The 26,650-nt window shown below is 36.0% G+C and overlaps 1 protein-coding gene across 1 annotated transcript; it reads left to right on the top strand.

The window, feature by feature from the left end:
• Nucleotides 1–4,557: 4,557 nt before the first annotated feature.
• Nucleotides 4,558–8,454, top strand: LOC143236957 (suppressor of cytokine signaling 2-like). Its single transcript, XM_076475691.1, has 2 exons — nt 4,558–4,909; nt 5,415–8,454. Exon 2 carries the CDS (start codon nt 5,817–5,819, stop codon nt 6,639–6,641), a length of 825 nt encoding a protein of 274 aa, XP_076331806.1. The 5' UTR covers nt 4,558–4,909; nt 5,415–5,816; the 3' UTR covers nt 6,642–8,454.
• The last annotated feature ends 18,196 nt before the right edge of the window (nt 8,455–26,650 follow it).

Below are 26,650 nucleotides of genomic sequence, written 5' to 3'. Positions count from 1 at the left end.
ATGAGCAACCCAGTATCACCAGTTCTAGCCAATATTTTTATGACACAAGTTGAAACACAGCATTACATCCACCACTATATTGGTACAGATATGTAGATGACACGGTTGCGGAATTCTGATCTACAGAACACATACTTAATTTTTTCAATCACATTAACTCTATACATCCCAACATTAACTTCACATGTGAACAGGAAGAAAGCAATCAAATATCATTTCTTAACCTCAAAATTACATGAACCAACACACAACTCAAAACAGAAATCCACCGAAAAATCACCCATACTGGACTATGCATTCCTTGGGACTCAGCACAGGAAACAAAACAAAAACTCAACATACTAAGAAACCAAATAAACACAGCCATAAAACTATGCTCACCAGATAAAATTAACGATGAATTAGACAAAATAAAACAATACTTCATCAACATCAATAAGTTTCCTCCACACACCGTAGAAAACATTATACATACACACCTAGACAGAAAGCAAAATCAACCAACAAAAGTAAATATATCTCACGAATCAAAAAATCACGAAACCATATACTGCTGCATACCATATATTCCTGACATCAGCAGACAAATAACCAACATTTGGCAAAAACTAGTAACAAAATATGACATTCCAGTTAATACCAAATTTATTCAAAAACCAGGCACAAAACTGAGGTCTATACTATGTAAAATTACACTGACAAACACCACACCAACATTATTTATAAAATACAATGTGATAACTGCCACGACTTCTATATTGGAGAAACAAGTAGAAAAATGGAAACCAGATTCAAAGAACATAAAAAGTCACCTTCACACGTTTTCGAACACTGCAAGTCAAATAAACACAACATAACCATAAAAAAACACTCAAATACTAAATAATGAAACAAACATAAACAAACGCAAAATTAAAGAAGCCTTACTTATACAACAACTCAAACCCATAATAAACCAATATAAAGGAACGTCTTTATACCTATATTAAATATAATAAAATAAAATTATATATTCAAACATCTAACACGCCCTCTACATTCTGACACTCAGTTACACAACCCCTTTCAAACATGTGGTCAGCTTCCGGTCAGGTACCTCTGTCTTTCTTTGTGAACCTGACGATGATCGAAGAAGGTCGAAACGTTGTTCGCTCTTCTACGTATAATATTTTCTCAACCCAAACGAGCCGTTTTTGCATATATAGTTCTATGTTACCACACCGTTGTTATTGAAAACAAAAATTTCGTGTTTAACTTTCGCCAGTAAGAAAAACTATATTTTGATCTTCAGTAATGTTAATTGCATTACTCAATGAGCGTTATCATATTTTGTCTTTGAACTACTATAACACTCGAGCGTTTCGGACAATTACTTATACCGGAACAAACACTTCACATAATAATACGGAATTTCTTAGCAGTTGCAAAGGCGCTATTAATATTACCAAGTTATTAATTTGCTTACTTATTACAATACTCGAGCAACTGGACATGATTTTCATGTAGATGGTTTAGCTGAGTGTTCAAAAATGGTTTTAACCTGTTCAGTGCCGCAGACGATATAACTCGCCAAGCTGATCGGTAACACTGTGCCACGAACGAATTAATTTGTTCTCAATAATAATTAACTTCAACGCTAGATGTCAGCACCATATATGCATTTGATCCAAAATGGCATTACGAAAAAAGTTACAAAATGAAGAAGCTTTAGAGTTGTATTGTAGCTGCTGAAATACTTGGCAGTCAACAGGTTAATAAAGCTTAAATTTTTTTCACTCTACTATAACTAATAAATCTAAGAAAAAGTGTATGGCTGCCCTCTCACAGTGTAACAAATTATACATATAAAAAGATGCATAAACGTCGCATGAAATGTTGAATGGAGTAAATTGCGAATATTCAAATAATTGTAGCAGACAAAATAACTAAGCTACAACTGAGTGTTTTATAATTATTGCAATATTTAATATTATTATAAACATAATGTGACAGCTTCCTGGTAGATAGTACAATAACATTCTTCAATAGTCATTTTAGTTGATTGGTTCGACTTTAATGCATTGAGCTATCGTGACGAAACGAGGTTTCAGATTATGTAAGATTAATTTACACATTATTATAACAGATAAATAATAACATTTAAATAATAGAAATCATGGATGGCAACAAGATATTTCTTTACAGATATAAAGGGTAAATAATGAAATCAGAAAAGTTTCGATACGTATTTAAACAAGAAATATTTCGAAAATCACGCCTTTACTGTAGAATATTCAACCTTAATTAACAAATAGGCCCGACATGGCCATGTGGTTAAAGCACTCGACTCGTAATCCAAGGGTATCGGGCCTGAATCACCATCACACCAAACATGCTCGCCCTTTCAGCTGTGGGGGCATTATTATGTGACGGTCAATACCACTATTCATTGGCATAAGAGTAGCCCAAGAGCTGGCTGTGGGTATTGATGACTAGCTAGCTGCCTTCCGTCTAGTCTTACACTGCTAAATTAGAGACAGCTAGCGCAGATAGCCCTCGTGTAGCTTTACGCGAAATTCAAAAACAAACAAATTTAACAAATAAAGAACGAACTAAAGTTTATTATTAATGTGCAATTTTAATTAGTTGAGGAACCAGACTTGTAGCTAACTTTGTCATTACTTTCAATCCCTCTCTGGTACAGCGGTAAGTCTTCGGATTTATAAGGCTAAAATTAAGGGTTCGATTCCCCTCGGTGGACTCAGCAAATAGCCCGCTGTAGCTTTTTATCAGAAAAAAAGCACAAACCCTTTCAATAGTGGTGGTACTCTAATAATTAATTCTCATAATTATCAAAAGTCTGTGACTAAAACACGCATGAAAGGGTGTCAGTAACCTACACAGATAACATTTTTCAGGTTGTTGATCTTTGAATTTTGTTGTTGTATTCAAAATTTGTAATGCATACAAAAAGAATTTAGACACTTTACCAATAAAGTTGGAAAAGACGATCTCTTCTCTCCATACAATAATAAAAATTGTTTTTTCTTATTATTTACTGGGGAATGAAGGTCTTTTTTTAGTTACGTAAGTATAAATAACTTTTGGTAGTAAAGTAACAAAAAAAATTGGATTTGTGATTGTAAAATTTAATATTTGGGTTTCGTCATCAGAGTCTTTTTCCATAATTCTTCGTAATCACGCCAATAACCCACAGTCACGTGATGACGTTTAAATCGAGCGTCTTTACGTAGACTGCTCACTGGTAAATAATAAAGAAACATAAAAATGTTTATTGTGGATGGCGCGCTTTGTATAAACTATTTAAAAGACTGTTGGTAAGTTTATTAACACTTTAAGGAAAGAAGTGGGTAATTTTTTGACTTTCAATATTAAAGAAAAATTAGAATCGAAGATATAAAACTTTTTATAGCTATTTGGAAACAGTCGACGGTGTTAACTAATTTTTCTCTTGTCAATCTCGGAGAACGTTTCACAATAATTTTTTTAAATCTTGATTTCAATTGTGTTGGTGATTTTTTTTTTGTAGACAAGGGCTCAACTCATTTATCAACTTATAATTGATCTAAGTTTACCATGTTCTCAATGGAAATCGTGTTATTAGTTACAATAATAAAATCTCAAAATATTTACTGAATAACTACATAAGCTTAAGTGTATGGGTTCATTTTCATCGTGCCTGGAATCTACCTCGGTTGGAGTAGAGTGAATAGCTAGCTGTATCACAATGTATTCTATTATTAAAGAATATATTTTGTTTCCCTTAAACGTATGCAGCGTCAACAAAATGCAGGTGAGCAAAGCGAGACAAATCTGAATGTGATAAGAAAAGTATAATATTTATTTAACCGACAGACATAAATTTTATATTAAATCTATTATTATTAAGCGACTTTTATTAGTGTAAATTACAACCACGATCAGTTCAACAGTAACAGGTTAGTTGGGCCTTGTCCACAGATCAGTTGTGGAGAATCTATTAGTGTTTAGATATAATTAGGAATGCTTATATATTACAACGCTTTCATCTTCCTTTAAATTTCAAACTATGTAAAATACTTGTCATGATAAAATATCGATTCGAAATGCATGTATATACCAGTTACGCTAATAAGAACTATAAAGAGAAAAACATCGTGAAATTTAAGAAAAAACAACAGGCACTTATAAAAACAAAATTAGCAGTTAGAATTAGTGTTCCAAACGATAACCTGAAGATAACTTGCTATAATTCAAACAAGTAATATTTATTTTTTTAATTCATGTAAATTGTATTTAAATAAACCAGTAACCCCTTTTTGTTTTTTTTCGTTAACCGCAACTTTATAACAGCGTAATTCGAGGCCACTGGCGGTACCCTTGTTTCTACAAGGTCATGCTACAGCTTTTGCTCTCGTCACTGTGGTACTAGTGTCTGAAAAGCACAATATATGAATGAACGTTAGTTCAACCAATCAACAAAAAATATCTTTGCTCACGCAACGATGGGTGGTTCTGTTACCATATTAGGCTCGTCATTACCAAGAACTCTGAACGAGAGTAATGCGCATGCCTACCCTACGAAACAAGTCAGTTCGACGAAAAGGTCTCGGTGTCGAATAATCGTGGTCTCCCAGGAATTCTTAGAAACGGGAGGCCACCGCGATCGCAGTCCTGCTGGATTCTAAGTAAAGGGCTCAACATGCAGCGTGACCATGCCAACTGTGGAATTGCTAACTTAAGAGCAGTGGTGTGATGTTGAACTGTTTCAGTTCTCGCTTGTCGATTAAGTCAAGAACGTATGAGAGAGAGCTACGTTGAATAACGTGGACACTTAATGACTTAGTTAAACGTTATTTTAATTTTTAAGAAAGAGTCGTTGTCAAATGTTAAGATTATTTATAGTTCAGCTTTTCGCTATAAAGAATGGGTAAGCGGGTTTTTATATAGCATATAAAACTGTTACTTTAATACAATCTTTAGGTTTGTATTTTAAAAGTATTGACTGTTACTGTTTCCAACGTTAGGTCTGAATTAGAGTAGGCCTAAGAATTATTAAACGTTGTTAGTTAATTTAGCTAATATACCGTAATTAAATTTCGATTTGGACTTGGTATTAGTGCTATTTCTCGCTGGTCTGATAACTTTTAAATATAGTAGTAGATGGTTAGCTTAATATTTTTAAAACACCCTTGTTAAGTTGTAAAACGATTTGAAGTTGAATGCGTTACTGTTTAATCTTTTAAAATTTAGCCATTGTTTAATATCATACCACTGGAAAGCTCTGTATAATATTTTTAATGGTTCAAATTTATTCTAATGTTCCTCATACATTTAGATTAATTTTATAGGTTACTTAACTTTTTTTTTTGAAACCTCATTTTTTACTTGTTTAATATATTATTTTTATTTATATTCGTATTAATATGTCGCAGGTGTTGGAGTAACGAATCGACCTACAACTTGTTCACCCGAAATTCGTATCGAAGTAAACTGCAATACAAAAATGGAGCGAATGTAACCAGATTGTCCGAAACTTCTGACGAATTGTAGGCGGTGTCTGCAGAGCCATTGACGGCACGTACTGCCATTATTTTTACTGCCTTTTACTTAGACCCAAATTTTTAAACAGGCAAGTTTTACCGCTTGAAAACTCTTACAGTGCCAAAGGGAAACTCCAGTAATTTAATAAAGAAAGTTAAACTTCGTTTCATCTAGCGGAGTAAACAGTGTTTGAAGTTTTCTTCCAAGACCAAGTGTAGGCAAGATCTTCAGGGTTAGGCCTAACAGGCAAGTTCTGTGTAAGCCTAACGTTTAACGACAATATAGTTGCAGATATGTTAACCCGGCTTTCAGTCCCGGATTCCTTCGCACAGAATACTCTCCCGTTCCCTGGATTATTTATTGTACCTTTTCCTGGTGCCGAATTAACTGTTAAAGTTATTTCAAACAAAGAATCAGCATCGGTAATTAAAGCCGATAAGCCACAGGTGAAAAGCTTGCCGAAAAGTTCTCCGCCTTCCCCATCGGCTACCGGCTTTCCTTCGCCCACAGTCTCATACCCTACTACGCCTACTGCTGATATGGACTTCTGTCTTAATGCTGATTTTCAACGTATTAATAGAACCGTTCATAGATTAAGGACAAGTGGCTATTATTATGAAAGTTTGTCTCAGCAACAAGCATCGGTTTTACTCCAGAATAAGTCGGTTGGAACGTTTCTGCTGCGGGACAGTTCAGATCCACGTTTTTTGTTTTCCCTCAGTGTACAAACCGAACGTGGACCAACAAGTGTACGAATTCATTACGTAGGCGGTCAATTTAGGTTAGACTCGGAAGAATCCATAACTGTGTTCATGCCATTGTTTGACTGTGTGGTACAGCTCGTAGAATATTACGTACAGCTGAGCCAGTCAACTAAAGGGTCTTCTTGTGTGTGGTTAGACGGTACAGGAAGAAGGAACGTCCCAATTCGTCTATACCAACCTTTGTACGAAAAAGTGTTGACCCTTCAACATCGGTGTCGATTAGTGATTAACAGGCAGATTCAGGCCAGGGCTAATCCACTGTTAAACTGTAGTATAAGAGACCACTACGTCAATACACTAAAGCTTCCTAACTCGGTGAAAGCATATCTCAGGGATTATCCTTACGGCCATTGACCTAGAGACTGCTGTAATTACTCGTGTGTATATAATGTTCAAAGGCCAAATTTACTGTACAGATATTTTATATCGTTTTGTCAGAATAACTGAAAACCGATAGCACTAATACGTGAGGGACCAAAATAATATTTAACTTGTATTTAGCACTAAACTTTTTCTTTTTTTTTTGAAAGTTCTGGACGAACGTTTATAAAGAAAAATGTCGGTACAATTCTGAATAAGAAATACAAGTTTTCCTAATAAAATTTTAATACTTATTTTAAAATGTATTGGGCCAGACTGACCTACTTATTAATTTGTGTATGTGATTAAAAGAGGCCTAATGTATCAACGCCATATAAATACCGTAAATCAGTATTAGTTTAATTGTATGTGGAACAGCTTAATTCCATACATATGTATATTTATTATATATTTGTAAAAATTCGTGTGTTAAAATAAGATTTCAGGGGGGGGTTAGCTTCACAAATCGTTTGAAGTATACTTACCCGTCTTGAAATAGTTCATTATTGGCAAATTTCGGAGCCTTTGTTTGTGCTTTATGGCGTGCGTCATGTAACAAGTGTTACTGCGCATGACCATCAACGATCAAAATCCATCCAACGATTGAATTGAGGTGCACCTGGTGGTTAGGTTCACTCGCAGAATGTTTTCTGATCGTGATAAAATAGAAACTACGTATCACGAAAAAATAGTATTCTTAGAATCGGCGGCACGTGATATGTTTTAGCGTAACAAATGTTAAAATTTTCTTGGGACTTTTTATGCTAAGTGAGACACAATTCTTTCCTACCTTAAATATAAATAAAGGATTATTTTATATTACAAATACAACTAATACAGGTATAGTCAAAGGTCACTTTTGTGTAGTAAGTTTTCATTTTAGGTAGTGGCTGTGGTGTATTCAGTTCGTTCTAGTTACGTTGGATGTATATTATTATATCCAAGTTCTTATTAGTACTGCATTTCAAATATTTAAATAACCAATAAATGCGACGTGTCATTCGTACGTAGAGGTGCTAAATGAACACGATTTCATAATCACGCTCTAAGTCCTTTCTGTATTCAACAAAACCTTTAACCTCTGCGAATTAGCATGAGATGTTTTATTGTAATTATAACTGTTTTGGAGCGTACGTAATGTTCGCCAAAACAACTAGATATGTTTTAAAATCAGCTGATAACAGATTCCAGTATTTAGTCATATGCTAGGTTTTATTTTCTTGAATAATTATAATTAAAAAAAAAAAGTGGATTAACATTTTAAAGCGATTGGTTTTATATTCTAAAAATGTTCATCTTTGAACCTGAAATAATCCATTTTCAAACGTATCTAAGTAAAAGGTAATGGAATGTCATAAAACATGTTTCTTTATGTTAAAATATTGTAGAATCTTGTATTATGTGGGTTGCTTTATTGTGCTTTCTGGTACTTAAAATATCACGTGCTATTTGAAATCTTCCCTTTCTCACGTCAAACTACCATGTACAGCTGTAGAAACTTGGCCTTTTGCCAAGAATGTAAGGCCAAAAATGACGAATGATGCTATGTGCCTTTTCCTGGTATTTTCCCACCGATATGCGACTCTTTTTCTATCAAATTTGTTTTCTCTCTTTCTCTCATTTTAATTACAGGATTGTCCCAGAAGTAACATTTAAAATTTTGTCACTGTGGTCTACAGCATGGCTAAGGCACAAGTTCAGAATGTAAGGTATTTGTATATATTTATTTAAATTTACTGTGGCTTTCAGCATTGTTAGTATGTTTTAAATCGTGAACAGTCGATCAAATAAAAAGTTTCTATTTAAATCCACTGGTGGGTTATTTCAGTCTGTAAACATTCACTTGCTTCTACAAATTTAAACATTGAGAAAATAATAATATATGGTTTATTTTTCTCAAAATGTGTTTCGTGAGGGGCAACATGTGTAAGAGAGAGTTTCATTGAAAATGTTGAGAAAACATTTAACAAAAAAGTTACAACATAGCACGCCAAGTTGAGCATGACAGCCATGCTTATGTAATTCATCATTAATTATCTGTATATTACATGTACTTCTGATTCATTTATAAAGAGTTCAAACGTTTTCTGAACATACGTAGTCATTTATTTATTTATCACCATAACACGCACAATTTTATGTGCAATAAAAATTTGTTGTAGTTTCTAATTTCGCCGAGCACGTGCCGGAATCGATCCTTTTTTTCCACTGGTTAATTAATTGATAACATTACTGTGTAAACTACGTATTTGTCACGTGTAAGGAGACACGAGACGTGTGTAATTGCTTAACTAAAACTCGTGCACTAATGTAAATTTTTAACATTATTCCCTATAATCGTATATAAGATCATAAAACAATTTTCGTTTTTTTTTTGTTGTTTTTTTATACTAAGTGTAACAGTTTAATAGTATTTTAATAATAGTTCGCAAGGTGTATGTCACAAAAAGGTTAGGCCAGTTAATATTCAGTAAAGGTTGTAGGTTTTGTTTCTATTTATTTTTCGACCTCATTAATAAATAAGCTTCAAAGGAGCTGATGTTACAGATATACGTGATGAGCCATAAACGTAATCGGTATCTACAAAGATAAAAAGGATATTTAAAGTGAAAACAGTCCCAGTGTCAACGCACCTAAACTGCCATTAAAATGCTTTCTATTTCTCTCTGATACGGCGGTAAGTCTACGGATTTACAACGCTAAAATCAGGGGTTCGATTCCCCTCGGTGCACACAACAGATAGCTCGGTATGGTTTTGTTATGAGAAACACATACTGAAGCCTAAACTGTGTCTTGGTTTGTTATTAACAAAATAAGCTATCTGGGCTTTGCCCACCTGCAAACAGGTTTTTAACGTCACAAGCCCTCAGACTTGCCAACGTGGGGCAGTTAGAAATGAATCATGCTTGTCAGAAATGCGCATTCTATATCTGCGGTATTGAAGGGCATCGTCCCCCCCCCCCCAATCATTTTTACAGTCTGAGTGACATCCTTCGTCCATTTTGATACAGAGCAGGTCGACATGTGGATATAAAGGAAGAAAACATTCAACCGAAATCAATATGAAAATAATTTTAATGGTCAATTTATATCACCTTCTGCGACCATTTGTTTCCACCTGCGAAATTCACTTCGTGATATATCATCTATTTAGAGTGAGTCAATATTTTTAAATCAGAAGCTGAATGCTGGGAGAAAAATCATAAACTTGTCGAAACGTATTGGATGGTCAAATCGGATGTTTTATTCCCGCTGCTTCGATGTCTTCAATCAACATTAAAACGTCCCGTTCAGTCAGCTGTAGAACACATTAGAAAAATGAGTTACTTCCATAGGCGGTGGGTGTTGCTGATTGGTTGTCTTTTGTTTGGCCAGTAGCTCAACGCTAGACACAACTGTACCTGACCCGGTTGAGTGTAGGTTTGCAATTCTGACGCTGGAAAGTCGATTTTTATCACCATAAAGATTAATACACGTATTCGTCATCGTTTATTTATAGGTGTATGAAATTGATTCAGACGTGGTTCGATATATTTCACTTCCTCGGATCATACGATCTTACATACATGCAATTACTTTTGAGTAAATATTATATATGCGTGTATGTAAGCAGCGAGATAACAGCATACCAGAGATAAAAATGTATATAAAATAGGAAAATATATCACTGTTTTTGTTTTACATAACGAAAGTAACGCAGTTTACCTATACCAAGTAAACATGCCCACGCACGTTAAAATAACACTTCAAAATATGTCTATTAGTCTATCAATCTTCAAATTGTATATTTATTTAATATAATACACCTTGTCGGTGGATTAACGGAATGTCTTAGAGCTTAAAATTTGAGGTTCAATCCTTCTTTAACCAGATTTTAAAGGTTAACTCAATTCTTTATAAATATGACAATATAAATATTTAACCTTTATTTTGATTAGCAACAGCGAAACGTTTAGGGTAATGCCCTCCACCACTGCTTCGTATAACACAGCTTGCTTGCTTATCGTTCACAGAAATGCACTTTGACACTGAAAATAAATGTGAACGTATAATTAGAAAATTATTTGGAGCCTGTAATTTCTAGCGAACGGAAACAGAATATATTACGTTAGGTTTATCGCGATAGAAACATAACACTACATTAGACAACGTGCACTTTAAAACACGCACATGCACTTAATTATATCTCGTAGTGCACAGCCTGGTTTAGGCGCCAAGACAAGCGTGGTCCTCCCGTTCGAGAAAATTTCACAAGCGTCTATAAAAAGCTCATAATGAAAGACCTTGTATCCCAACGAGAAAACCCGGCGTATGACGTCAATCTTTCCAACCACTTTGCGTCACTTTCAATGATGAACTATAAAGAGTTGTTCTTCGAGGTAAATCGATGTTCAATTTCACGGCAGAGTCAATATGTATATAGAGACAAGCGTCTTTTTTAACAACATCCTACAATGCTGTCAAGTGTTATTAGGTGAAGGGACAGGCGGTTTATTTTAGTGTACTTTTTCAATACAAATGTTTAATGCAAGTTTCATCAATAATAAGTGTATGTTTGAATATGCAACGTGAAAAATAAGTATACCTCTCTTAGAGGACTTTTCACCTCAGTAAACTACATTAATATCACATTAATATGACTTAATTGAATAGTGCGTTCGCTTCAGTTTGTGCAAGGCGGTAGCTAAGTGAGGTCAATAGCACGAGTTATAATTATCGAATACACACAAATAACGCCCCGGCATGGCCTGGTGGGTTAAGCCGTGTGACTCGAAATCTGAGGGTCGCGAGTTCGAATCCCCGTCGTACCAAACATGCTCGCCCCTTTTAGCCGTGGGGGCGTTATAATGTTGCGGTAAAAGAGTAGCCCAAGAAGTGGCGGTGGGTGGTGATGACTAAATTAGGGACGGCTAGCGCAGATATCCGTCATGTAGCTTTGCGCGAAATTAAAAAAACAAAAACAAATCTTTATTCTAATAAGAAATGTTTAAAAGTATCGTTTTGGAAGTGTGATTCCATTCCGACAAATCACTATTCTTCTGAAGTTCACATCAATTTCTTTTTACTTTCCATCAATTCATTAGATATTTGACTTTTCGGGTTTAACAAATATACCCTTGTTTCTTTTTCTTTTTAAATAAAGTTAAAATACCCCATTATGTCCATGTCAGTAAAAATCATTTTAAGAAAAAAAAGACCTTACAAAAAGTTTAGAGAAAATGACAATACAGAAAATATTGCATAAATGTTAACTTGTTTTACTTTATCACAAATAAAATAAAATATAATATAAAAATGTTTAATAAAATACAGATGTTTCCAAGTCAGAGTGTTTAATAAACTACAGATGTTTCCAAGTCAGAGTGTTTAATAAACTACAGATGTTTCCAAGTCAGAGTGTTTAATAAAATACAGATGTTTCCAAGTCAGAGTGTTTAATAAAATACAGATGTTTCCAAGTCAGAATGCTTAATAAAATACAGATGTTTCCAAGTCAAAATATTTAATAAAATACAGATGTTTCCAAGTCAGAATATTTAATAAAATACAGATGTTTCCAAGTCAGAGTGTTTAATAAAATACAGATGTTTCCAAGTCAGAGTGTTTAATAAAATACAGATGTTTCCAAGTCAGAGTGTTTAATAAAATACAGATGTTTCCAAGTCAGAGTGTTTAATAAAATACAGATGTTTCCAAGTCAGAATGCTTAATAAAATACAGATGTTTCCAAGTCAAAATATTTAATAAAATACAGATGTTTCCAAGTCAGAATATTTAATAAAATACAGATGTTTCCAAGTCAGAGTGTTTAATAAAATACAGATGTTTCCAAGTCAGAGTGTTTAATAAAATACAGATGTTTCCAAGTCAGAGTGTTTAATAAAATACAGATGTTTCCAAGTCAGAATGTTTAATAAAATACAGATGTTTTCAAGTCAGAGTGTTTAATAAAATACAGATGTTTCCAAGTCAAAATATTTAATAAAATACAGATGTTTCCAAGTCAGAATATTTAATAAAATACAGATGTTTCCAAGTCAGAATGTTTAATAAAATACAGATGTTTCCAAGTCAGAGTGTTTAATAAAATACAGATGTTTCCAAGTCAGAATGTTTAATAAAATACAGATGTTTCCAAGTCAGAGTGTTTAATAAAATAGAGATGTTTCCAAGTCAGAGTGTTTAATAAAATACAGATGTTTCCAAGTCAGAGTGTTTAATAAAATACAGATGTTTCCAAGTCAGAGTGTTTAATAAAATACAGATGTTTCCAAGTCAGAATGTTTAATAAAATACAGATGTTTCCAAGTCAGAGTGTTTAATAAAATACAGATGTTTCCAAGTCAAAATATTTAATAAAATACAGATGTTTCCAAGTCAGAATATTTAATAAAATACAGATGTTTCCAAGTCAGAATGTTTAATAAAATACAGATGTTTCCAAGTCAGAGTGTTTAGCTGTTTGACTATAAAATACAGATGTTTCCAAGTCAGAATGTTTAATAAAATACAGATGTTTCCAAGTCAGAGTGTTCAATAAAATAGAGATGTTTCCAAGTCAAAATATTTAATAAAATACAGATGTTTCCAAGTCAGAATATTTAATAAAATACAGATGTTTCCAAGTCAGAATGTTTAATAAAATACAGATGTTTTCAAGTCAGAATGTTTAATAAAATACAGATGTTTTCAAGTCAGAATGTTTAATAAAATACAGATGTTTCCAAGTCAGAATGTCGGGCCCAGCTTTAAGCTTAAAACGAAAAATTTATAATTCGGAACTTTGTTTTTCAGTATAAGTATTGTCAGGAAAACATTAGTTGTTCATTGTACTCCTTTCCTACGTGGGTTAATTGTACTCCTTTCCTACGTGGGTTAATAATAAGAATTGGTTAGGCCAGGCAAACTATGTTGTTAGTTTCCTCTTCGAGTTTCCATAAAACACTCGTGAACATCACAGTGCAAATTTTACAAGGATCTAATCTTTATTTATCACAGTTGTTAATTACCACCCTGCGCAATGGTGTTACCCACATCAGGGATCGAGCCCCATACTTTAGCGGTATAAGCTCACGAGCTCAACGCCAAGCCATCGAAAAGGCACGCGGCTGAATATAAACAACACATTTCAAGATATATAAGAAAACACAGTCTTTCTTACAGCCCTCTGGTGAAGGTCAAAGTGACACAACGAACACTTTTATGTCTCTCGTAGACGCCTAACTGTTTGCCTGTTTCACTGTACCTTATCTCAAGATATAGTTTGCCGGTTTTTATTTACAGAGGTCACCTTATGTGTGTGTGTGCGTGTTTTTTTGTTTTTTTTTGTATTATAACTAACCCTGAAGCAGTTGGTATAACTAGAAACATACTGAATCAGCATTATTTAACAAACAGGCTGTTTACCAAATTTGAACGTGTTCCTGTAAATGCAGAATTTGAGTTGTCACTGACATAAAAGAAATTATCTCGGCCGACTGACTTGCTCCTCATAACGAAGTACATTTACTAATATATTTTTTTTCTGTTAAGACAAGGCCTACAAACTTGAAATACTTAAGATATAAAATGAGGTTTAATATAAATTATGTTTTAAAACACAAGCGACAGGCCCGGCATGGCCAGGTGGATAAGGCACTCGACTCGTAATCCGAGGGTGGCGGACTCGAATTCCCATCATACCAAATATGCTCGCCCTTTCAGTCGTGGGGACGTTATAATGTGCGGTCAATCCCACTATTCGTTGGTAAAAGAGTAGTCCAAGAGTTGGCGGTGGGTGGTGATGACAAGCTGCCTTCCCTCTAGTCTTTCACTGCTAAATTAGGGACGGCTAGCACAGATAGCGCTTGAGAAATTTTGCGCGAAATTCAAAACAAACCATAAGCAATTTTTACTATCGAATTTCGTACTTTTGTAATGTATTGTTACTCATTTGAATGAAACACTCTCGAAAAATGTATGTTGTGTACTCGATGCAATTTGATCAAATTTTGGTTGAAACAAAATAAGTAGAAAAGTAGCTTTAAAAATCGTTATGCACACACGTAGAAATATTATTAGTCCATTTAACATGTGACGGTTGGTGTTTTCACTTCTATGTGCATGCGTGAGTGATATAACTCCAAATGTGTTCATCTTAATTTGATCAGTTAGTTTTCAATTGTTGGTCAAGACCTCAGAGAAGTGACACCTCATAGTTCCAATAAGTGTTCATCTTAATTTGATCACTTTTTTACAGTTTTCAATTGTTGGTCAAGACCTCAGAGAAGTAACACCTCATAGTTCCAATAAGTGTTCATCTTAATTTGATCAGTTTTTTACAGTTTTCAATTATTGGTCAAGACCTCAGAGAAGTAACGCCTCATAGTTCCAATAAGTGTTTATCTTAATTTGATCACTTTTTTACAGTTTTCAATTATTGGTCAAGACCTCAGAGAAGTAACACCTCACAATTCCAATAAGTGTTTATCTTAATTTGATCACTTTTTTACAGTTTTCAATTGTTGGTCAAGACCTCAGAGAAGTAACATCTCATAGTTCCAATAAGTGTTCATCTTAATTTGATCACTTTTTTACAGTTTTCAATTGTTGGTCAAGACCTCAGAGAAGTAACACCTCATAGTTCCAATAAGTGTTCATCTTAATTTGATCAGTTTTTTACAGTTTTTAATTGTTGGTTAAGACCTCAGAGAAGTAACATCTCATAGTTCCAACAAGTGTTTATCTTAATTTGATCACTTTTTTTACAGTTTTCAATTGTTGGTCAAGACCTCAGAGAAGTAACACCTCATAGTTCCAATAAGTGTTCATCTTAATTTGATCACTTTTTTACAGTTTTCAATTATTGGTCAAGACCTCAGAGAAGTAACACCTCACAGTTCCAAATTGGTTCATTTGATTTTTATTACATTTCGTACACATTCTGAAAAAAAATGCAAAAACTATTGTATAACAATTTGGTGAATGTAGCTGGAAAGTTAAAATCACACCGAGTTGCAGTGTTAAAAAACTAGGACTTTGTACCTGATGGAACAGCAGTATCTTTGAGGGTTTACAATGATAAAACTCGTTCAGTTCATCGCATTGAACAGATCGCAGATGACTCATTGTTTGTTTCGCTTTTTGCTAAAAGGCGAATAAAGGAAAAAAAAAAAAACCCGTGATCTTCAACAGTGGTCGAAATTCGATAACAAACTGAGATAGATAAAAAAAAACAACTAAAAAACGCATCTTGACACCGAGACAGATCTGTACGTTCTTGAGAGCAAGGATTCATTCGGTTTGTATTTTATGTTGATTACAACAAAACTGAAAAGAAATGCGAGACAGCAATTACACTCTTGGAATGCCCTTTGGTTGGAGTTGTTAAGGCACTCGACTCCCCGTTACACAAAACTTGCTCGTCCTTTCAGTCACGGGAGCGTTATAAGGCAACGGTCAATCTCACTATTCGTTGTTAAAAGAGTAACCCAATAGTTGGCGGTGGGTGGTGATGACTAGCTGTCCTCCCTCTAGTCTTATACTGCTAAATTAGGGACGGCTAGCGGAGATAGCCCTCGTGTTGCTTTGCGCGAAATTATAAAACAAACAAGCAAACCCTTTGGTTGGATTGTTTTGTTTTTAAGAGCGAAACTTCATATTGGCCTCCATGGAAGTAAGTTACTGCACCTTGAGCTCAACTGAAAGTCCCCAGCGTATGTACGTAGATATTTTGGACATGCGTATTTTTAATTTTTCTTTATCTAAATGCGCATGCGCACACACTTGATTCAACGGATGTAAACAAAAGTTGGATATAAACATACTTTAGTAGACATTTTGTACAAGGCACTGTTAAAAGCATATCAAAATTCTAAGAAGGGTTCTGAGGTTAGGTCGTAGAATAACATTATAAGTTTATTTAGCGATAGTTGTAAATACGATATCGTTTTGTTCTAACAAAACTAATGCTAAAAACGAACACAAGTCACAGAGTTAATTTATCTCTCTATCGTACGTAAACCATAGTTAAACAAGGCTTAGCTAATGTTAGGCTTAAGAAAAGAGAAATTATGGATATCAGTGTTTACGTTTAAAATTATTTTATTATGATTCTAAAGATTCTGTACTTAAAGAAATATTGCTGCACCAAAGATACTAAACTGACTGCAAATGTTTATCGGGTCTTTACTGGTTTATTTTAACTTCCTGAATATCATTCTGTCCAATCTGTCTCAGAAACAATCCCAAATCATGTCGCAAAGACGTCACCAGAGTTAGCCCTGTAAAAGAAAACAAAAAAAAGATATATTTAAATCAAACATTTTTACTATGAAAATTTAACGACTATATGTATTTATAAATCTTTGCCTCATACCAAATATCTATTTATTTAAACATAAACAATCTAAGACAGTTTTGTCACCTAATATGTGAGGAAATTATGCCCTCTTATTAGCCAAATAAATGTTACTTTGTACTGATCAAGGATAAAATGTCACAATAGTACTATCACGTGACTTTGAAATGGAAATTTGGTTTGGTTCGAACAAAGCTACACGAAAGCTATCTGCGCTAGCCATCCCTAATTTAGCAGTGTAAGACTATAGGGAAGGTAGCTAGTCATCATTACCCACCGCCAACTCTTGGGCTACTCTTTTTTTTTCCAACAAATAGTAAGGTTGACCGTCAAATTATAACGCCACACGACTTAAAGGGCGAGCACGTTTGATGTGATGGGGATTTGAGCCCGAGACCCTCTGATTACGAGTGGAGTGCCTTAACCACCTGGCCATGCCGGGCCTTGAAATGGAAATTCGACTATGTTGTGTTAGTGTTTGTCTAAGATATTGTTGCTATAAGTTTGAAAATTACATATATAATTTATTGGTGTGACTCTGAATTTTGTGTAAAGCTACGCAATGTCTAAAACGAAGGAAGGTAATTGACACAGTCATTCACACATTAGGATGTTCTTGTTTGACAGAATAGCTGGATCGGACCGTCAATCCTTAAAGCACACCCAAGGCTCCAAAGCAATAAGATTTGGTGGCAAGATTCGAATCATAAATCCGAGTACGTTAACCATTATAGTAGACTTCAAAAACGTGCGTGCAAAATCAGTTTTACTGCATATTATAATTGAGTATCGTTGACAAAAACTTGACGTTCATTTTTTTTCATAGGAAATGACGTTATGAGATGTAGAACAGTAGAACATCTCCAGCAGTGCAAACTTCGAAGTTCCTGTATTTGTACAGTAAGCTGAACACTCTCGTGGATTCCCCTTTCTGTTTTATTGGTACCCTGATACCAAACTGTATTCTCGAAAATCCGTTTTAATAAAAATTCTCACAAACTAATAAATGTCGTACAATGCTAGACCACTATCCTTTGCTTTATTAGATGAATTTATTAGGCGCTATAGTCAGCAATGTACGAATTAGGACAAGTTACACTATGATATCATAGTATTATGCAGCTTGTAGAAGTATCGGTGTGGTATGTTACTTTTTTTTATTGTTAGTAAGTATAAAGTTACACAATGGGTTGTCAGTGTTGTGCCAACCATTAGTATCGAAACCTGTCTTCTAACAACGCGAGCTCTCAGACTTACATCTGATCCGCTGGAGGTCTTCCGTTTCAATACAGCGATTACGCATTTCATCCATCCACAACAATCGTTTTCTTTACTTTTTAATTATTTTTCTTATGACATTCTGCAGAATTAATTTAATATATGGATTTAGGACTAATCTAAGCTGGCCAAATCTAGTGAAGTATTATTAGGAATATATCCGAAAATGTCGCCATCAGTGAGGGCACCCACCAGATTGATACATTCTAAGAATAATGAGTGAAAACGGTACATTAGGTCAGCTGTATTTTTTGTTGGTTTAATCTCATTTCTAATTTGCGTACTGATTTCTCTTGATGTGAAATAGACGGCAGAATTTCCTTTCGTCAGACTATATATTCAGAGAATCATCGAAATGAACCGGAACTGCTATGTAAGATCACTGTGTATCCAAAATGCCTTTCATAAACTGGACTTATACGAAACATTGTTCATTCGTGCACAATTGAACAACCGTTTCTCAGACACACAAACAAAACATTAAGCAATCCATTTGACCGGATCGATGTAAGGTCATTAGAGGGTGAAGTTCTGTTTAGGGCACTGTTCCGTCCTCCTGTTGAATGTTTAGGGTCAAATACTATAGTTATTTTATGAGATCAGCGAAACGGAGTTAAATTCGTTAGCCGCATCCTTCTTCCCTCTTCTGCCAGGTGGTAAAGGCACTCGTCTCGTAATCTGAGGGTCGCGGGCTCGAAACCATGTCACACCAAACATGCTTACCCTTTCAGCCGTAGCGACGTTATAAAGTGACGGTCAATCCCACTATTCATTCGTAAAAGACTAGCCCAAGAGTTGGCGGTGGGTGGTGATGACTAGCTGCCTTCCCTCTAGTCTTACACTACTAAATTAAGGACGAGTAGCGTAGATAACCCTCGTGTAGCTTTGCACAAAATTCAAACCAAACCAAAACCAAACCAAATCTTCCTTCTTCAGGGCCATGTTCGTGAATATCATGCATATGGTATTTAACTGGCGTTTCACTATTTCTCATTATTTGATCGTGTAAAATAGTGTCACATTTGCAATCAATTACATATCAGAACGACACTTTTCACTCGACAAGACGCACATTTTACATTAATATTCTTTTTAATTACACTTTTGACACCTGTCTAAATTTAAGCAATAATCTATGGCTTAGCACAGATGGTTTATTTGTTTGCAAAGCTACACGAGGGCTATCTGCACTAGTTGTCCCTAACTTGGCAGTGTAAGACTAGAGGGAAAACAGCTAATCATCAACAACCGTCAACTCTTGGGCTACTCTTTTATCAATAAATAGTGAAAATGATCGTAGTATTATAACGCTCCCCACGGCTGAAAGGACGAGCATGTTTGGTGTGACGGGAATTCGAACTCGCGATCTTCAGATTACGAGTCAAGCGCCCTAACCATCTGGCCATGCTGGGATTAGCACAAATGGACTTTTACTTATAGTACGCATTAAGTGGAGAGAGAGAAAGATGCTTAGGACTATCTTCATCATTTTTTCATATAATGATCTATGGAGGTCAGAAAATCATTTCTGTAGAGACTGCTGTCATGATATTTGAACGAGAGAAGTGGTACTCCGTCACTGATTGGTTGAACGTTTGCGTTTTGTTCACGAATTTTGTGTTTGTTGCTCTGGGCCCTCAAGATGCTGTGGTGATAAGAGAGATTGTGTTCTTTACAGTTTGAGCTAAGGTGCAATGTTACTCAATGCTGGGCAGGCGTATTCTATTACTGGACCTATAGACTGTTTATACATTTTAATGCGCCCTCCCAGTAGCGCAGCGATGTGTCTGCGCACTCACATTGCTAGAAACCGGCTTTCGATACCCGTGGTGGGCAGAGCACAGATAGCCCATTGTGTATCATTATTTTTAATTCCTTTCAAATAACCAATCAATCAATATATTTTAATGATAATTTCTGGTGATGCTTCAGTATTTTTACCCGACTGCCCCCGAGCATGGTTTGCGCGTTACCATATTTGGGTAGTGATTTAGATGACGTGATTTTTTTTCCGTGGTAACTTAGCAACGTATCTTATTTCAATGCAATTTAGTTAATGCAGCGATATGCAAACGTCATGTAAGAATGATTACGCTGAATATCGACGTGCTTTTCTTTATATTTAATTTCGCTCAAAGCTACACGAGAGCTATCTGCGCATGCTATCCCTAATTGAGAAGGGTAAGATAAGGCAGCTAGCCATCACTACCCACAGCCAACTCTTGGACTACTCTTTTACCAACGAATAGTGGGATTGACCGTCACAGTATAACGCACCCATGTCTGAAAGGGCGAGCATGTTTCGTGTGACGGGGATTCGAACCTGTGATCCTCAGATTACGAGTCGAGTTCCTTAACCATCTGGCCATGGTGGGCCTCTACGAAAGTTAATCAACCAATGAATAATAAGTTCGATGATTTCCATTTGTCGTGTTTTATGTCTTAGAACTATCATGTGATGCAGTGTGGAACGCTTTATATACACCGATAAAGCAGGTGACGGCACATTTTCCTTGATTAAAACTATATATATATATATTACTTCTTATGGTTTCAGTTAATCTAACTAAACGACTTTTGGTTTGCCAACATTTAGCTGTAAACAGTTTTGTACTTCGGGGATTTTGATGAGATCTGAAGGAAAATGGAGTCTATTATTCTCTATTCTTTCCAAAATTATGCCTATACAGCTGGTTAGGCAGTTAGGTCAGTAACTTTCAAGTTTATTTACTGGTTTTCTTTCTTTAGGGAAGCATAAGAATGTTGTTATTGCTCCCGAGAGGCTAGGATGTGACCAGAACTGTAAGATAAGCTAAACAATGCTGTTAAGGTACAAACAATTTCTGAAAACAACGGTACATTCAGCGATTGGTGAGAAATGTCTGCTTATTCGATGTTCGCGCACAGTTCATTACGAACACTTTGTGTAAACATTACATTAGGCCAGTTGACTCCATATTTTTCACTAATCCGTACCATAACTTATCAGAAGCCGAAAGTTTATAAAGTTAATTAATTAATTAGTTTAGATATCCCGTTTTTGTTTTAACTCCACTTGGCGCCCCCAAGTGGCTCAGTGGTATATTTGCGGACTTACAACGCTAAAATCCAGGTTTCGATACCCGTAGTGGGCAGAGCACAGTTAGTCCATTGTGTAGCTTTGTGCTTAATTCAAAACGACAACAACAACTTCACTTGCAATACGTTACGTCCGCCATGTTCGACCATTTCGTTTTGATATGTTGTAATCAGACATATATATGTGTGTGTGTGTGTGTGTGTAATTTCATAAATCACGAATTGCACGAAAACGTTTTTTTCAATTTGTTGGGAAATTTTCGAAATGTTGTGTACCGGTTTCGGATTTTCGTTTTTGGAAGAATATTATTTAGCGGTTCATAAGCAGTTACAGAGTATATGTAGGTTTGTGTGTGTGTATTTCTTATAGCAAAGCCACATCCGGCTATCTAATGAGCCCACCGAGGAGAATCAAACCCCTGATTTTAGCGTTGTAAATCCGCAGACCTAACCCTGTTCTAGCAGGAAGGAAGGCGTGTGTTCGTGTAACTTGATTATATTTTTTAAAGGACGAGCTGATAATAAGTTGGTAAGTAACGATTTAAAAGCATAATAAAGTGGTTTATTTCGAGGGTGGGGAACACACTGCTGTTTTGATAAAACGTTCGTCTGTCTTTTTCTGGTAGGATCAGTATCTGAGTCCTACCGGGTTTATATATCAGCACAAATGCGAGAAAACTTGTAATGCATGACATTTTACCAGTTAGGTCAGCATCAGAACGTGCTTTCAAAAGTTTAACTATTGTACAACTGGCTTAGATATCTAACGGACTAGGCGTTTAAAATAATTTCAAGGATGTTTAATATATTAATTGTTAACTGCGCTAGCGAAGAAAAGAATTATTTGTACCCTTTTCCTGCGTAAAGTGGGGACAATTACCAGGATGACGCTACATATATATATATGTGTGTGTGTGTTCAAGTCATTTGTCTATAGATTTGCTACTCAATAGGAAACCACGAATAACACGCGTACGTAGAAACTTTGGTGGTCAAGTCATTGTGCATTTTATAACTAATTGTATATACTATATAGAAGAAGGGTGTGTGTATGTGTTTTTTTATAACAAAGTCACATTGGGCTCTCTGCTGGGTTCACCGGGGGGAACTGGATCCCTGATTTTAACGTTGTAAGGAGTAAGGGGACCAAAGACTGTACAGAAATGTATATGGATACATGTGATTATATAGACATGTATTAGTTTGTTATGACCAAAAACAAGCCGAAACAGACACAAATTAAAAAGTAAAAATACAAAACAGTATTCATTGAAAGGATCTCAGGGTACAAGTTATAATATGGGATATAAAATGTTTCCTAGGTTTTGTAGGTGACTGAAGAAGTAGGACCCACATTGCGGTGGGGATACACCGTCTATCAGTCATAACCTCTATTCGCCAGTCTCACATAGAGAAATAAAATAAAGTTGAATAACAACATAAATAATAGATACAGAAACAGACACTAGGAGAGCAAGATGTGGGTGCTCAAGCCCACAACGTCCTGCATCTATATCACCTTCCAATGTGCGTGTGTGTACAAAAACGTGAATAGTTTATGTATAACAGGTTTGAAATATGTCAATTATTTTACTTTGTTGAAGTCAAAAACGTTGATGTTAACTACTGTGCATAGGATTAAGCCATTGGTTTATAAACACAAAGTTGGTAGCTTGAAAATCACCATTGTCTATATTTAGGTTTGTGTTTTTAGCGCACGCGCCAGTAAAGTATAAAATAATAATGATAAAAATGAGTTATACTCAGGGGCGCAGATCCAGGGGTGATGGTGGTATACATCCCCTCCTTCATTTTAGGTGGGGGTATGGTGCATACAATCACCCCCCCCCCTACAGTTTGGTCTGTTGAATTGTTTTATTGCATCACAGGCCTACAAATTGTGTGTTTTTTCTTGTAATTCTCGTGTTCTAACCAATCGAATTGGATAATTAGGCCTAGATATAGGCTTTTTCAGTAGCTGAGATGTACATCTTTAATATAGGCGTGCTTCTAAGCGTTTCGATCTAAGCGATAGTTCGTAAGTATCAGTCAGTAGGCCTAAGTATACATGCAAGTATCGTGGCAACAAGATTACTCTGTGACTGCATGTTTAGAGCTTTCAGGTTCACGTAATCAGAGATTACCAATTTGCAAATTGAACAGTCCACATAAGTGGTTGCAAAAATCATCCCCCCCATCGGGTGTAAAAAATCTACGCTCCTGGTTATACTGGTATTTTTAAATAAAAACAATAATAGACTGATTATAGTTATGTATAGTATAATTAGTACGTTGCCCATTTTCAACTTGGAACCTGGTGTGGCGCACCCAAACTGTGAATTCTAGACAGAAAGTTATTGCGCCCTATGTGGTCACAGGTGTGTTATAAATGTGACCGTCAGTACCCACTCTTCGCCACAAGAATTGGCGGTGGGCACGGTTGGCCAACAGCTTTAAAGGTTTAAACCTTGGGACACCCATCCGCAGAGAGGCCTATGTTTAAATTTTCCCGAAATTTTTAAAAGCAATAACTTTCAACTTGAGTTGTTTCAATTAAAATTACACCTAATGCTGAAGACCAAACGCCACTTTGACCTGAGTGACAGGTATAAAATAGCATGTGATATGACATTTTTATTTATAGTGATATTAAAAAGAAAAGAAAAATAAAGAAAGAGAGAGAAAGATGACCCTTACATCGTACACGTGTAAAGTTTGAGAAATGTTTGTTTGTTTTGAATTTCGCACAAAGCTACTCGAGGGCTATCTGCGCTAGCCGTCCCTAATTTGGCAGTGTGAGACTAGAGGGAAGGCAGCTAGTCATCACCACCCACCGTCAACTCTTGGGCTACTCTTTTACCAACGAATAGTGGGATTGACCGTAACATTATAATGCCCCCACGGCTGAAAGGGCGAGCATGCTTGGTTGAACTGGGATTCGAGTCGCACGCCTTAACACGCTTGGCCATGCCGGGCCAGGGAAATGACGACTAAAGATCGCCTCTATAACACGGCTGTACCTTCTTGTCGCATTTTGAAATCAATTACAGGGTGCAATCTCAACTGACCCCCCTTTTTCCGTGGCTCAGCGATAAGTCTAACGACTTTTAACGCTAAACATTGGGGTTCGATATCCGCGGTGAACAGAGCACACATTGCCCTCATCTATTTCTTGTGTTAGTTTGTAAACAAGACAGGTCTTTAATGATAATATATGTATACGTTACAGACTTATTTACTTTCTCATCAAAGGTTTGTTTGTTTGCTTTTTTTTTAATTTCGCGCGAAGCTACACGAGGGATATCCCCGCTAGCCGTCCCTAATTTAGCAGTGTAAGACTAGAGGGAAGACGACTATTCATCACCACCCACTCACTGCCAACACTTGGGCTACTTTTTTACAGTGGGATTGACTGTATCATTATAACGCCCTCATAGCTGAAAGAGCGAACATGTTTGGTGTGACGGGGATTCAAACCCCCTAACCTCAGGTTGCGAGTCGAGCGCCCTAACCACCTGGCCATGGAAGGCCCTCACCAAAGGTAAAACTGATAGGCAAATCTGTGACGCAGAGGCCCAATGCTCTCCGTGACGGGTCCTTTTTTATTCATTTTACACAGGTGGAACCAAAAGAAGAATAACCATTGTCAACTGATGTCGTGTCTGTATATTTTTGGATAAGGTTGGCGACATACACGAGAAATGTATTTCCAAAATAACTCATGACTGCAACTTGTTTTCTCAATAAGAACAGAACAGCTGTCGTAGAAGCGAACAACAAGACCCTAATTACACGAATGTTTCTAAATTAGCTCACGTGAAGGATCATTTTTTTATTCCTTCATGAAAAACAGAAGGAAAATGGACCTAAGTAGTGAAAATATATGTTTGTAGAAGAAACAGGCCTGGAAATGGACACACGCTATGAACTGTGGTTCAGGTATCTTTCGTTGGCGATAAGAAAATAGAAGAGACCAGAGGCGTAGCTGGGGTTTTCAGCGCCTGGGGACAGTTAGTTTTCGCGCCCCCTAGTGACAAAATGTAAGCCACAATTCCTAATTATGTAACATCAATTTGGCGCCGCACCCCCGATGCTGCGCCCAGGGACAGATGTATCCCCTTGCCCCCCTAGCTACGCCACTGGAAGAGACGTGGTAACATAGCTTGCCCACGTTTGGTCAGAAGCACCACACGTCGTTGTAACTCATCTCGTTTACTCTATCAGCTTTCTTGGGAAAAGTCCTCACTATTTGATATCACTATGTCACGTCCAAGACAATTTTCGTTATGCGGACAAGTTTTCTACGAACTTTTACGACAGATGCAAGGCAACCAACAAATATTTTGATGCGTTGCCAAGTCAATCGAAGCACGACAAGTAATTCGCAGAGTTTGTGTAATAGTTAAAGGAACGCTGCTATTCCTGTGTTAGGCCACGGTCCTTCTTATCGACCTAATCAAAATATTTAGCACGTTGTTATAGGAACGTGAACCGTGGAGCGCGTGCTTTGCACGAAACCTGGATGCTGAAAACGTGTACCTGAAACATATGTAATTTCCGTACAATTCATTTCTATTTTTGTTTCTATATCAAATTGTGGGGCGCCTGATTTCGAAAGCCACTCACTATGTGTTAAACACAGCGCGTGGCTCGAAGGCGCGTTTTGTACATTAATGTCAAAAATAAGGTGACGTAGTGTTTCCTGTAACTCGATGGAATTTGTGGCTTTATATATAGGTTCGTTTATTTGGCAGGCTTTTGGTAACCAAGTTCTGTGTCGGTACAAGTCCTGCGTCACTATTTTCCTTTTAAATGGACAAAAATAGGGTAATAGATCTTCTACGTATCCGCATGCCCCCAATTTGAGATTTGTACGTGAACAGTAAGTAACCATATTGCACGCGTTATTCAGGTCAGTCCAACAATACTTGTTGCTTGTCAGGTGTGTGTCTGAACAGTCAGTCTCTAGTGTTTGATAATGTCTGAAACTCATTGTTGTACGGAAATAGTAAAAGATAAAAGACTGCACAAAAACGGTATATTCGGACAATTCACCAACCGATTTTATTTTGCTGAGAATTTAAATGTTGAAACTTGTGTAATGGAAGACACGTAACATACGAATTTGACCTATTCAGATTATTACATCTTTTCAGATGAAAAATATCTTCATGAAAAGCAACCCCAAACGGCAAAAAAAAACGAAATGAAACATAAAAACTTCTAATGTGCTTAATAAACACGGGGGGGTTAGCTTAACACTTTTATATTAAAAGTCTTTCAAAAATGTTGACTTAGAAAAACGAAA

Source organism: Tachypleus tridentatus, chromosome 13 (assembly GCF_004210375.1).
Source record: "Tachypleus tridentatus isolate NWPU-2018 chromosome 13, ASM421037v1, whole genome shotgun sequence".
Taxonomy (NCBI): Eukaryota; Metazoa; Arthropoda; class Merostomata; order Xiphosura; family Limulidae; genus Tachypleus; species Tachypleus tridentatus.
Note: the sequence above shows the minus strand (reverse complement) of the source record. Positions and strands in the feature narration are given on the sequence as shown.